General features: G+C 35.3%; 2 protein-coding genes across 6 annotated transcripts in view; one reads left to right on the top strand and one right to left on the bottom strand.

Moving 5' to 3' along the window:
* LOC129726920 (rho guanine nucleotide exchange factor 7) overlaps positions 1-15588 on the top strand; it is a 108511-nt gene that overhangs the window by 16250 nt on the left and 76673 nt on the right. The window contains exon 1 of one of the 5 annotated variants that reach the window (XM_055684181.1): positions 8681-8779. The exons of the other annotated variants lie outside the window; for them this stretch is intronic. The gene's annotated coding sequence lies outside the window, so the exon portion shown is untranslated. Of the gene's footprint in view, positions 1-8680; positions 8780-15588 lie in introns of those variants that run through there. 5 annotated transcript variants of the gene reach the window in all.
* The window catches only part of LOC129728189 (uncharacterized), a 44673-nt gene that overhangs the window by 20056 nt on the left and 9029 nt on the right, over positions 1-15588 (bottom strand). Inside the window, exon 2 of the mRNA XM_055686605.1 lies at positions 6323-7000. Within this exon, the coding sequence (XP_055542580.1) occupies positions 6323-7000 (678 nt within the window). The remainder of the gene's footprint in view (positions 1-6322; positions 7001-15588) is intronic.

Genomic DNA, 15588 nt, shown 5'->3' with positions numbered 1-15588 from the left:
TTGGTGACTGTTAACATTATAATTTGCACAGTATACTAGATTTTGAAACAAATTGTGTATCCCATAGAATCCCATAGTTATCCTACTTTAACAGAGGTTTTGGAATTCTGGGTAAATCGTAAAAGTAAATTTACACTAGTTGCTGGTGAGTGTAAAGCAAATTATCTTTTATATGACAACGAATTTTTGGTCAATGTAGTTGTTACGACCATTATTGGATAGACAAGATCTCGTAAGATATGCAAGATATTTGACAGTGTGTGTCGTTATTTGTCTGGAAATGAATTTTATTACTTTTTAAGTAATAAAATTATTACAAAAAGTAGAATTTTTTGTTGTTACTTTTAAAGTAACAAGGAAAACTTTTGCGTGTAGTTTATACATGTTTTAGTTTTAATTGTTGAATGCAAGCAGTGCCATGACGTCATAATTTTGCAATCAATGGTGACTAAAGAAAAGCAATCTGGAGTTTTAAACATCATTTAAATAATTTTTAACATTAATTTTCAAATTTGTTATGCTCAATAAAGTCAAATCACACCGGATTTTTTTTTTAATAACAAATATTTATTTACAAAAATAATTACAATTAAAGATAAACACAAAAATCTGACTGAACATCTTAAATACTATTTAACATTTGTAATAATTCAACTTACTAAAAGCTGAAAGCATATTTTCCAAAAGTTTTCCAAAAAAATTTTCGTTGATTCCATCTTTTGTTCCTGAGGATATTTTTAAATACAAAGAGTGACGAGTTTTTGTAATGTTTCATATTGTACACAATTGTTTCTGAGACTATCCATAGTATTGTTTTATACTGTTTGTTCTTTGGTCCAATATACACATCAAGAATTTTTATCATGTGTTTCATATTAATTTTGATATGATTTCTAACTATTTCTTCTACCCAGTTCCAAATTATTTTTGATTTTGCACATTCGTAAATTCTATGTAAGTTAGTATCCAACATTTTACAGATTTCGCATTTGTTTTCAGATTGGCCTCGAACTTTATATGCGGTTAGCTTATCCTTGTTTGGGAAAATATCATTTAAAATTTCAAACAGCATTGATCTAGCTTCTGAGCTTAAGAAATTCATGCTAAAATTGTCCCATATAATGAGCCAATCATAATCAGGTAGTTTAGTTTCTATCTTTGCTTGGAGGTTACGTTTAGATATAAGCGAGCTATAAATTAATGCAACTGTGTTCAAATAATCTGTATGTTTGTAGTCTTTGGCAGCGTTAATTGAATTAACCGTGTCTTGAGACAATTTATCTATGCGGTTCCAGTTAAGTAAAAAATGAACTTTATTACTGACATGATCGTTTCTACCGTATAATAGTTATTTAATAAAGAGAGCTTTCAGTTTAGATTCGACATCGACCAATCCTAACCCACCTTGGTCGTAAGGCAAAAATAGCTGCGAGAATTTAACTTTAAAGATTTGTGAGCCCCAAAAAAATTGCATTACCATTCTAGTCAACTCATCAACATGATGTCTCTCCGGAGGTAAAAGTTGTCCAATGTACCATATTTTACTCAGCACAAAAGTATTTAAAATCCAAGTTTTTTGGACAAAATTCAAATTTCTAATGCCAGTACCATTGATGGTGGCTTTACATTACACATAGCAATCGAATGATTAAAATTTTTATTTATCATTTCATTCCAATTTTCAAGTAATATCATTCCTAAAACTTTCAACTGTTTCTCCTCTCGAATGAGTTGAGGGCCCAATATGCAATTATTTAGCCTTAAGAAGGCTGACTTCTTAATATTTAGTTTGATGCCAAAGGTGTCACTATAGTGTGTTGCAATTTCAATGACCTTATCAAATTCTTCATTGGATCTAATAATTATTGTTATATCGTCTGCGTATGCTACAATTTTAAAAAAGGTATCCTCTAGCAGAATCCCAGTTACAGAGTGGTAGATTTCGCGGATTAGTGGTTCTAGATAAATAACGAATAAAGCCATCGACAAGGAACAGCCTTGTCGTACAGATTTTTCTATTTTGAAACTGCTTGTTAAAATGCCATTGAAGATCACTTTTGCAGAAGACACTTTGTACAGGTTTTTTATACAACTTATAAGCTGCGGTGGACAATTATATTTCTGTAGGACTTTCCATAACACACTATGATTAACATTGTCAAAGGCTTTCTCCATGTCTAAACTTAGAATTGCGGTCTTGAAACAGTTTGAACCGTTTGCCTTAGCTATAACTGTTCTGATTTGATCAAGAGTGCTAATGCAAGATTTGTTAGCAACGCATGCCGTCTGTCCGTTGTCTAGAATGCTACCCATTAAATTTTGAATGCGATTGGCGAGAATTTTTGCAAAAATTTTGTAATCACAGTTTAAAAGACTTATCGCTCGAAAACCAGAGATATTTTTGGAGATACCAGATTTGGGAATTAATGTTATGATTCCTTCGCAAAAGGACGAAGGGGGGCAAACATTATCCTGCAGTAACGCATTGAAAAGTTTGACCATATCGTCTTTAATCAAATCGAAATGTTTAGAATAAAATTCGTAGTTAATACCATCCGGTCCTGGGGTTTTCTTTTTGGTACAACTATAAATCACTTGTCTCACTTCCTCTTCTGTAATGTTCAAGATTAAGCTTGAGGACTCTTCTTCGTTTAGGCTCTTTTTCACATAGTTGAGGGAACTGCACTCTTTTAGATTACTGTCATTTTTGAATTGTTTGGAAAAATGCTCATAAATATACCCTTTCAAATTCTCTGTACCACTCACAATGGTATCTCCGTCGAGTAATTCAGTAATTGTTCGATTTTTAAATATTGTATGCCTAGCTATTATTTGATAGATGTTGAGTTTTTCATCAGTAATTATACTGTTTCCGGACAATTTTTCCTCCAAGTTTTTAATCTTCTCACTTTCAATTTTAAAAGAGAGCTTTTACAAAATTCATTTCCAAAGTATCATCACTATTATTGTCTTGTCTACTAGAAAGCTCGAATAGTGTTCTGTACAGTTCAGATTGTCTTTGTGTAATATTACGGTTAAACTCTATACTTTTAGTTCTATAAAATTGTTTAACTTTCGGCTCATTTCAAGATGGATTGACAAAGTATTTTTTTTAATTCTTTTAGCACCAATATTTAGTGGTTAATTTGTGGTTTCGAAATACAATTTGTGGTAATTTGTGGTTGAGTAATTTCTGAGAAATTTTCAAAAAACTGAGTCAAGCCATCTCTGAAAATGATTTCGCTTCAAATGAATCGGACAACGATGATATATACATCATTCGAGAGCTCTTAATTTGTGGTTCACGAAAATGTAGTTTTTGTAGGCATAGTTCATATTAAAATAAGTAAAAAACTATTATTTAAATTTTTGAACATTGTTTACCTCTTGTTGTCAACACCGACCGTACGCGGTGTTGGATGAGCATAGTACTGGCACCTGCCGATGTTAGTGCTAGTGGGTTATCAAGAACATATCGACAGTCGTTTTTTACGCGGGGGATGCGTTCCAAATTTGTATGGGCCCGCGTAAAAAACGACTTTTTGAGTTGCAAATATAACAAAAAAAACCGTCCTAAAACGTTAAAACCTCGTTTGAATATGATAGTGGCCAATCTAGAGACCAAAATTCAATATTTTAAATTTAGAGTATTTACACAAGAAATTGTGATTTTTTTGAAAAACTGATATATGATCACTCGTGGCCTAAAACGGAAAACGTGATTGAAATGAGGTCGATATCTTGTACCGTTTTTGAGTAATGGAGGAAAGCAACCCGCGTAAAAAGCGACCTTACTGTATACGACACACAGTTGTCGCTGCCGTTGAAAGCTTTTTTGTTTTATTATTCAGGGGGTAGTTGTAGTAGCATATTCCTGAGACGAGAAAATAATGAATTTTAATTCTAGTCAGGACTCACACCTTTGGGCATTTACATGCGTTTCAACCGTTCCCTACAGTTCTAAGGCCCATTCCCGATCTTCAGGCATCATTTCGGTTTCTAAAATACCCAACAGTCGAATACAGTTGCGTAGTCGGTTACCAAAATATTATTATATTTATCGAAACAAAAAAATGTTCTTTATTATTATCAGGCTGTAATTTATTCCAAGAGTTAAAACGTATGTGCTAATAGATTTTAACATATAATAGATTTTGTATGAGAAAGACCAGATCACACCCCTAGGTGTATTCATTCAGGTTTTTTTTTAAACAATCGGTAACCGGCAAAACTACATTTCCGGAAATGATTCGACCGAAGATCGAGAAAATTACGCTCACATGTCTACGTAAAACTTCACTTATTTTGAGGAAATTTACGTAATACACACGGAGGCTTACATTTGAATTTCGCAGCAAATCTGCACATATAGTATCCCTGCTGTTTACATACTGTTTCACCTAGAAATACTCAGAGGAAGAGATTCGCGGTGAAAAAAATCGCCAATTCGGCAACTGGGTTTCAAATGTCAGAGATGCCAGATCTCTTCTCAAAGCGCAATGTTGACTAACATTCGACTTGTATAATCGGTGGTGACGGTGAAAGTCCTTAAGAATAGTGAAGTGCTTCGCAAAAACTGTTAAGGTGATATATATTTTATGCTTATGTTTAATTTTATACACCTTCACTTATTTTGTTACCTATACACAAGGTTTGTTGAACTCCGGGTAAAAATCACTCCTTCATTGGCAATAGAACAAAAAATCGTATAGAAATGACTACGTTCTTTTTTGTACCTGATTGCAATACCTCTCAATGTGGTGTTACCTTTCTCGTTCGTTTGGCTCAAATTTTGACGGTTCGTTTGGCTCACCGCATATCTCTCCCTCTGAGTATCTCTAGTTTCACCATACTCATCGCTACACGAAAGCTTTCTGAGAAAAAATCATCTTGATGGTCTACCAGCGCCGCGTACGGTCGGTGTTGACAACAAGAGGTAAACAATCTTCAAAAATTTAAATAATAGTTTTTTAATTATTTTATTATGAAGTATGCCTACAAAAACTACATTTTCCTGAACCACAAATTAAGAGCTTTAGATTGATGTATACATCATCGTTGTCCGATTCATTTGAAGCGAAATCATTTTCAGAGATGGCTTGACTCAGTTTTCAGAAAATTTCTAAGAAATAACTCAACCACAAATTACCACAAATTGGATTTCGAAACCACAAGTTAACCACTAAATATTGGTGCTAAAAGAATTTAAAAAAAAATACTTTGTCAAGCCATCTTGAAATGAGCTAACTTTCGGTTTAAAATAGTTAACCCACCAGCCAAATTGGTTTGTACGATAAGCATACCTTTGTTGCAAAGCCTCATATTGAAAACAAAATTCATTTTCACAAACATCGTCGTTAAGAAAAGAAGTATTGATCTTCCAATATCCTTCGCCAATGCTCTGCCCCAAGTCGGTTTGGTTGACATTGATCTTCATTACAATAGCTCTATGATCGGAAAAAGCAACAGCAATTGTTTCAAAGGATAAAACATTTCTTACAAAATCGGGTGGTGCATAGAATCTATCAATACGAGAGGCAGATGGCCCGCGCACGAAGGACCACTGAGTTGAATCTCCTTTAACATCTCTTTCTACATCTTTCAGTCCTAAACCTCTAACAAGTGTTTTTAGTCCATTACAGTAATTTTTTGTTGAACCCTTGGTATCTTTTGCATCTAATATGCAGTCAAAATCACCGCCTATCACGTGGCTTAGAGCACATGTCTTGTTCAAATGGATGGCTATTTCGCTAGCGTAAAACTTTTCTCGTTCCATTTTGTACTGGTTGCCTGCTTGGCCATATACATTAATATAATTTGTATTACCTACTCTTACAGAAACAATTCTTCCGTTGGGATCACAAATGATGTCGTCAGCTTTAATTCCTTTTCGTATTAAAATCGCAGTACCCTGACCATTGTTCACATTCACTATGGCAGAATGCGTAGTTATGAATGAAAAATTATGAAAGGCTACTTCTTGACAAAAAACTATATCCGCGGCAGTGTTACGAATAAAATCATTTAAGAGACTAAGTTTCACACGTGTTTGTATAGCATTTAGATTAATGCTAACAATTACTCGACTAAAGAACATCTTTAAAGTTGAGTTTTACCAGTGCTTTTCAACAAAGACGACTTGCTCCTTTTGTTGGCTATATCCTCGATCCCTTGCAACACACTGTTCTGGCCACTGTTGTCGAAGTCGTTTGGTCCTTCGCGTTTCCATTGATCGACTGCTCCTCGGTGAAACATTTTTCCATTCTCCTCCTTCTTGGGTAAGTGTTCTCAGGGGGGATGCCTCTGTCGCCCTTCTAGTTACTGCTACGTTGGCAGAAGAGTAAGCTAGTTCCTCTAGCTGTTCCAAAACGGCCGTTTCTTCTTGTGGGTCCGAGGATTCAGCACCACAGATTTGGTTTATACCTTTTGTGATGGTTGCAAATGTCACTGGTTGGCGATTCTCATCACCGATAATGGTTGTGTTAACAATTCTCGACTGTACTGAAGGACGTGATGGACAATCTGCCTTTACGTGACCCTCCTCCTTACATACAAAACATCGATTACGTAAGCCTTCATAGAAGATACGGCACTTGAAATGACCGATGTACAGTGCAGGTGGTATTTCCAATTTGACCTCCATATGTACGCCACGCGTACCGTTAAAGGCATCAAAACCAAGATCCGAAGGCAGTTTCTCTCTGACTATTTGTCGTACTGTTCCAAATTTGGCCATTACCTTCGCAATGTCCGCGTCAGTAAATTCGGGTGGGAGATTGAAGATTCGAACATAACGGAAAAATCCGTCTGCTGTTGCCACGTGCACTTGAACCTTCTTACCGTCGCCATATGTAAAGGTTTCCGTTGTCTGTAAACGCTGAGTGGTCTCCTTCATCACCGTCTCATCTTTGAATTTAACGAAAAACGTGTTTTCTGCAGAGTCCCGGCACACCGAGTGTACATCCAAGTCCTTGATTTTGAGATCCCTAGCAATAAAGCTCTTTAAGCGAAGGCATAACGCCACCTTTTCCAAAATCGAATCCAATTGTATTCTTCTTCTGTGTACGATCCATTATCACTGTTCCTTTGTTTTGTAAAACAATAACCGGTGACCTTGGTCCCGGGTTTAATAGTGAAACAAAACGATCGATTGGACTTAACTATAAAAGCGTCTTCACCCGACCGAGTCTCATCCACTTCCTCGATTCGAATATAACACACGTGTAGGACGTTTAGTGCTTTTTAATAAGGTAATTTTTGAATGTATATTTGGGTGACACATAGAACATTTATTATGTTTACGAGCCGCTTCGGGAAGCGTGAGTGTTATGAATCTAGTACATGAGCGTTTCCATGCCAAATGACCTATTGACCAATTTTCGAGTGACTCTGATTTGAATTAAACATTGCACACCTGCCTATGAAACAGCTGGAGAAACTTTTTAGGCTTAGGAATTATTTTTTAAAGTGGCGTTCAGACTTTCTTTTACAAAACTACCTGTGGAAAATACTTTTATAAGCAAGTAATTTTGACTGGAAACGCTCACAAAACAAACTGAGTTTCCGTCAGGGACCGCACAAGCGACGCAAAGGTGCTTAGATATTACGACTGACCGAATTAAAAGCAGATGATCTCTATTCGAGCAATTTCGCCCACTTTTTAAGTTCAGCTGTTTTCCATCGTTTGTCGCCAATACTGGTCGTAAGGCAAATCACCGAGGCGATGTTTACGATTTCCATTCGCACCGGCGGGGTGCTGTCGGACATACGCTGGCAGTAGAAAAATTTGCTAGAAAATTCGGAGAGAACAAAAAATCTGTTACACGATGAATGAGACTTTGAAGCTGTGTCCAAGCGAACATTTCCTGAGGAAAAAAATTGTTTATATTCATGTATGTAGTTTTTCAAACCTGGTTGCAATCATAGCATTATTTCGGCTCACAAGATTGGCACGTTTACCAACAAACAACCACCGCTTGCGAGATAGATACGGATACATAACTATTACAAAAGTGCGGGATCTTCTAACACGAGGAGCGGTGCTACAAATATTTATATTACGAACCGTTTGCATGCTGAAATTTCAGTTCGGATTCTCTGTCATTTATTTATTCTATTTGCCTTTTTCTTTTCTTTTGTCGCTGCTGCCACAGCTCGGTAGGTGACCGCCGAATGTGCTGTACATTGAACTAGTTTTGAAGCTGGCTCATTGTGAATGGGGTGACAGCACAGGACAGGCACAAGCGCGCCAGGTCCCCGATGTTGCAACAAAGTGCACTCGAACTGTCTAGCGCGTTTCGGCAAGGTCGGTAAGGATGGTAGAGAATTTTTAATTCGCGACCGTGGGATATTTATAAAATTTTGAATGCACGTTTTGTTGTCCATTTGTTTATCTCTTCATCTTGTGTGCAACTTTTTGGAACGTATTCAAAGTTTCGCTAGACAATTCGAGGTGCAAAACAGCTGCTCAAGAAATCGACTGTAAGGTAACTTATTCGTAAGCACGCTTTTTTTCCTATACATTGTTACTATATAATTGGTATTTGTTTGCTAGAAATTTTGCTTTTTAGCAAAAAATTTTAAAATTTTATCCGGATTTAAATGTTAATCGACAACAACAAAATTTGGAAATCGATCAAAAATGGCACAGCAGCGTGTTAACATGGACCTTTTTTTCCAGACGCGTCAAACTGGAAAACATAGTCGCGCACACAGAAGTCTTGCCAGCAGCAGCATTGGCTGAAGTTTTGTGTCGACACTTCGCCAGGAACATCACAGAGTAAGTGTCTCTCGCCTGCGACGATCTATTACCGATACATATAACATTTATGACTAAAAATAGAATTTTGAAAGATCATTCCACCGTCGCAATATACAGGGAAATTATGGACGGAACCGGCAGCTGATGAGACGATCGTTCCTCCCTTATAATGGTCGTTTCTGGCTGATGCGTAATATGTATGCGGACACTCGTCTAATAGAGTGTAAAATTTACGACTTTCGTCCATTTTTGATGACGGAGTCCCTTCCGCTTGGGAAGTTGAGTTGAGGCGTTAAAAGCTAGCTTAATGCGAAACCTGTTTAATTGACTTATATATGAGAGCTACGTTTAATGTTTATACTTTCGGTGGACAGCATTTGTATAACAAAAATAAGAAAGAATTCAAATTATTCCCAGCTTGCAACTCTTGGTAATCTATTTTTTATGATAATTTATAAACCTTTCTAGTGCATAGCATGTGCATGTATTTTTTTTCAGCAGTTGATGCCAGCTGAATGTGATCCATCTTCGCCATTTCTCTGTTACAAGATTTGAAAAACCACTATCAATACTCATTCCCTCTGTAGCTTCACGAGCATTGTTGAATAGTGAGTAGGATGATTTGTATGTATGATTTTAAGCCAGAGATGATCTATAGGAAAAATGCTAGAGAGAGATATAAATATATAAATATAAAAAATCAAAAAACTTTGTAACGGATATGCCCTAAGGTTAGCCTTCTCAGCGTTATTCAACTATCTAGTTTCTTCAATACTCTTCCTTGAGTAGCGTTATTTCTGAATGTGTACCACTTGGAGCAATTTTATTGCTTTCATTTGGAAGCTTCAAAAATTTTCTAAAAGATTCAGCATTTACATGTTCAAATAAATTAGAAAACAATCATTCAAAACCAAAAATATTTGAAAGTAGTTCGGTTTTCGATAAATTCTGATGTTTCTTCACCAAAAAATGTGATTAAAATTATTGTTTTTAGAGTTGATACGAGCTAAAAATCTAAAATAGACTATTAAAATAGATTTTTATCTTTTTTTAGGTTTTCCATATAGAAGTTGCTGATCGTTTTTCATTTCTGATTGATCCAAAAATCTCTTGTCTCTTGCTTGCGTAAAAATGTGTAATTTTCATTACGATGGTTTTCTGAGATTGAATGTTTATGAAGAGCACTTTCAGGTACGGGTCTTAAATGGTTGTTATGCGATGCGACTTTTTTCATCCTTAGTTATGTTGTTTTATTGGTGAAAAAAAAAGGCATTACAAAACGAAAAAGATGAGAAATAAAACATTATTCTAAACTTTGTTGGCCGGCATCTTTTTCCTTCCAGGAGCTCCCAGGAGCTTCAGGCGTCTACTCACATTTTTGAAAGAGTCTAGCCGCGACCACCTGCGACCAAGCGTTTAGAACCATTGAGAAAATTTTTGGTTTTTATAGGATACTAACTGAATGTACCCGGCCTTGCTCGTGTAAAAATTTCTGCTTTTTCTATAATTTTCTATATTTCTATATATTTTTTCCAACCCATCATTCAAAATAATATTTCTTTTTTAATTATAACCTTGCTTATATACCACCTTTTTCGTTTCTCCATCTTGAGCTAAAGTGAATGAATTTGCAGGTGAGCCAACCCTCGAGCAAGCGACATGTAATGGACCGCGGAAAAGACGGTGATCTTAATTCTACTTCACATTGTTTAATGGATCGTCCCTGTGACACATGTTAAACCACTTCATAACCTTTATATTAGAACATTTTGTTTGAAAGAATCCGTTAAACAGAATTTTATTCAGAGATTTTTCGAAAATTGCTTCTCCTGACAAATTTGCTCGATGGCTATGTTCCACAACGGCCCAATTATTGCTTGCTATGTCTTCTCGTTTTACTTTTTTGTGTAAACAATATCAATATCATCCTTATACATCAGTTTTCATGAATTAATTAACAATTTGGAAATAAGGGGACTATCTTCACATTTTCCTCAAGTTTTAAATAACTTCCAATGCAAAAAAACAACCCTCACTATACCAAACGTTCAGACAATTTTCGGTTTTGGGGAGTCAGCTCTGACCTATGAACCTAATATCACTTGAATATTTTTTTTCTTGAATTTGAAAATAGCGTTGGACGCCCATTGTCATTTTCTGAACATAGTTTTTCTCTAGAAATATTGACATTATTTAACCATTTCACTTAGTTTTACACAGCTTGACAGAAAGCAATAATCGCGGAATTGGTTTCAAAACAACGTTTCAATATTACGTCCAAGCCTTCTTCTCTATTTTAGTAACCTTTCCAGAAAATGTGCCGGACATGAATATTTGGATTATAGACGTCATCTTGATATCGAAAATATACATATTGCAGAGCATATATTCGTTTTTCACAAAATTCTGAAACCGGACGTCACCATATTGAATTTAAAAAATGCCGTTGGACTATTATTTCTGGTTTCTAAAGGTCATTCTGGTTCCGGAAATACCAATGTTTGGAGGTTTGTAAACAGTTTCTACAGTTGTATACAACTTCATAGAGACCAAACGTCGCCATCTTCGTTTTAGAAAAACCGGGTATTATGTTCCGGTCCCTGGACATCAACTTCTGGCCATGACCGACCGAGGGCATGAAAGTTATTGTACCTTTTTAAAAAAGTTCCCATAGGGCACTAAAAGACCTGACTTTCTCATAAATTAAGACCGCCTCCCTTCTTTATAGTTGCTCCTCCCTCTTTTCGACATCATGTTACGGTCCCTGACCTTCAACCTCTGGTCATGATCGACTTAGGCCATGGAGGTTATCGTACCGTCATCCGGGGTGAGATTGTGCCAAAAAATGATGCATTTTTGATCTCAAGCTTCTAACGCACACATTTAACCCGTAAAGACCCGGGACGGAACTTTTTTTTAGAAAATGGTCGTTCTCAGCGATGCTGCGGCCGATTTGAGTAAACTCGGAATATTATTCAGTTTTAGTAAGGGTGCCACCCCTCTGAACCCCTCCCAGTTTATGTGAGACCCAAATATGTCTGTGCCTTTTTTTATTTTTTCCTACTGATTGAACAAACGCATGGATTTATCATACGTATCAAATGTCCTTTGCATCAAATCATGTCGAGTAGATGAAATACGATTAACAAAAGTAAATTTTGAAGTTACCAAATTATTTCAGTGCAAAATCACATAACTACGTATTTTCATAGAAAGTCAAAAAAGATGTTCTACTGAGGGAGATTGTAGCTGTGTCCTTCAAGTTTTCTACTCTACATTTTTAGAATTAGGTCTTCTAAGTCCAAATATGTTAAAAGATTCATTCTAGCATATACAGATTTTGAGAAAAACAAGTTTGAATTCACTAAAGTACGAATTTTCATGGAAATTCGATTTTCTCAGTCTCTCACAGTAGGTTTCTATTGTGTTTTTCCATTTTTCAACTTTAGATTTTTAGAAAAAGGTCTCCTGAATTCAAATATGGCGAAAGATTTATTCTAGCATGAACAGATTTTGAGAAAAACAAGTTTGAATTCACTAAAGTGCGAATTTTCATGGAAATTCGATTTTCTCAGTCTCTCACAGTAGGTTTCTATTTTGTTTTTCCATTTTTCAACTTTGAATTTCTAGAAAAAGGTCTCCTGAATTCAAATATGGCGAAAGATTCATTCTAGCATGAACAGATTTTGAGAAAAACAAGTTTGAATTCACAAAAGTACGACTTTTCATGGAAATTCGATTTTCTCAGTCTCTCACAGTAGGTTTCTATTTTGTTTTTCCATTTTTCAACTTTACATTTTTAGAAAAAGGTCTCCTGAATTCGAATATGGCGAAAGATTTATTCTAGCATGAACGGATTTTGAGAAAAACAAGTTTGAATTCACTAAAGTACGAATTTTCATGGAAATTCGATTTTCTCAGTCTCTCACAGTAGGTTTCTATTTTGTTTTTCCATTTTTCAACTTTACATTTTTAGAAAAAGGTCTCCTGAATTCAAATATGGCGAAAGATTTATTTTAGCATGAACAGATTTTGAGAAAAACAAGTTTGAATTCACTAAAGTACGAATTTTCATGGAAATTTGATTTTCTCAGTCTCTCACAGTAGATTTTTGTTTTATTTTTCCATTTTTTAACTTTGCATTTTTATAAAAGGTCTCCTGAATCCAAATATGGCGAAAGATTTATTCTAGTATGAACTGATTTTGAGAAAAACGAGTTTGAACTCACTAAGGTACTAAGGTACTCACTAAGGTACACTAAGGTACACACTAACACAAACGTTTTGCGGTGCCAGTGCTCACATCGATTTTTTTTATCTTCGTTGGTTTGGTTAGTTATTCGTAGTTCCGACCGTAGTCTCCGTATAAATTGTCCAAGAAAACAAAAAAAAACTCTATCGTCCGCTTTATTTACTCTAAAGAATAATCACAAGCCACGTTACTCTTTTTTTTTTGTTTTAAAACTTGAAAGGCTTTAATTTTTTTTTCAGTTCGTATATTTCTAAACCAACCCGAGATTCCGTATGGTTTATAAATATACGAATTCTGCTCTATGCTATAAACCAAAACTTTGATACCGAGTTGCTGGTATCTAGTTAGATACAGATATAATTAGGGTAAACAGGTATAATACGCCCCCCCTAAGGAACATCGTCAATATTGTAGCTATGTTTATCACAAACAACAAATCTTTCATGCAGTTGGATACACTATTTAGCTGGTAATGCACTGCTATTATTTTGTTTTGTAATTACTGTTACACAAAAACGCCATAATTTTATTAAAAAAAAGGACTAAGTTGCAAGCTTTCCAATCTACCGGGGCAAAACGCCCCAGATGCAGTATAATATGCCCCATGCGGTAGCTTCATATGCCAGCTCAGCATGCGAAGTGAAACAGCGCTTGAAGTCTCAGAAGCAAACGCTAAAACAATGAACAAATCAGCCGGGCTAGCGGTGGGGCATATTGCCCGGGAGCTGTAATGAACCTGAAAGCATTGAATACTTAAGCAAATTATATAATTTTTATCGTTTCCTCACTAGATACAGCTGCCTAGAGGTTCATTTGAGATATATAAGTGCAAATACCAGATAATAAACTTTATACATTAGTGGAAAAACGTTACGGAAACACTGCAAAAAATTAGATCTGAAGCAGCTCAAATCAAAATTGATTTTTGTTTATTTTTTGCTGCTAGTGACAATCATCAAACTTGCACAGAAAGTTGGTTTTATGACCCGTCACGGATTCCCAATAGTCTTATGTCTTATTTTTTGTGTGTTTCCGAATAAATTGACTGGGGCGTTATGTCCCGGGGGGGGCATTTTATACATATTTACCCTACTTGTCTAAGGCGTACATACTTTGATAATTTTAACCATGTTTCACTCAAAATCTGTTCATGCTAGAATAAATCTTTCGCCATATTTGAATTCAGGAGACCTTTTTCTAAAAATGTATAGTTGAAAAATGGAAAAACAAAATAGAAACCTACTGTGAGAGACTGAGAAAATCGAATTTCCATGAAAATTCGTACTTTAGTGAATTCAAACTTGTTTTTCTCAAAATCCGTTCATGCTAGAATAAATCTTTCGCCATATTCGAATTCAGGAGACCTTTTTCTAGAAATGCAAAGTTGAAAAATGGAAAAACAAAATAGAAACCTACTGTGAGAGACTGAGAAAATCGAATTTCCATGAAAATTCGTACTTTAGTGAATTCAAACTTGTTTTTCTCAAAATCTGTTCATGCTAGACTAAATCTTTAGCATATTTGAATTCAGGAGACCTTTTTTTAGAAATGCAAAGTTGAAAAATGGAAAAACAAAATAGAAACCTGCTGTGAGAGACTGAGAAAATCGAATTTCCATGAAAATTCGTACTTTTGTGAATTCAAACTTGTTTTTCTCAAAATCTGTTCATGCTAGAATAAATCTTTCGCCATATTTGAATTCAGGAGACCTTTTTCCAAAAATGTAAAGTTGAAAAATGGAAAAACAAAATAGAAACCTACTGTGAGAGACTGAGAAAATCGAATTTCCATGAAAATTCGTACTTTAGTGAATTCAAACTTGTTTTTCTCAAAATCTGTTCATGCTAGAATAAATCTTTCGCCATATTTGAATTCAGGAGACCTTTTCTAAAAATGCAAAGTTGAAAAATGGAAAAACACAATAGAAACCTACTGTGAGAGACTGAGAAAATCGAATTTCCATGAAAATTCGTACTTTAGTGAATTCAAACTTGTTTTTCTCAAAATCTGTATATGCTAGAATGAATCTTTTAACATATTTGGACTTAGAAGACCTAATTCTAAAAATGTAGAGTAGAAAACTTGAAGGACACAGCTACAATCTCCCTCAGTAGAACATCTTTTTTGACTTTCTATGAAAATACGTAGTTATGTGATTTTGCACTGAAATAATTTGGTAACTTCAAAATTTACTTTTGTTAATCCTATTTCATCTACTTGACATGATTTGATGCAAAGGACATTTGATACGTATGATAAATCCATGCGTTTGTTCAATCAGTAGGAAAAAATAAAAAAAGGCACAGACATATTTGGGTCTCACATAAACTGGGAGGGGTTCAGAGGGGTGGCACCCTTACTAAAACTTAGAGCAACTATTCCCCTTGAATAATATTACGAGTTTACTCAAATCGGCCGCAGCATCGCTGAGAACGACCATTTTCTAAAAAAAAGTTCCGTCCCGGGTCTTTACGGGTTAAGCAAAGAATTCGACCCAAAATACACCAATGCATTCTAGAATGTTTTGTTATCAACTACAACAAATATGATTGAGTTACAACAAACTATAATTTTG

This window comes from Wyeomyia smithii, chromosome 3 (genome assembly GCF_029784165.1).
Source record: "Wyeomyia smithii strain HCP4-BCI-WySm-NY-G18 chromosome 3, ASM2978416v1, whole genome shotgun sequence".
Classification (NCBI taxonomy): Eukaryota; Metazoa; Arthropoda; class Insecta; order Diptera; family Culicidae; genus Wyeomyia; species Wyeomyia smithii.
Note: the sequence above shows the minus strand (reverse complement) of the source record. Positions and strands in the feature narration are given on the sequence as shown.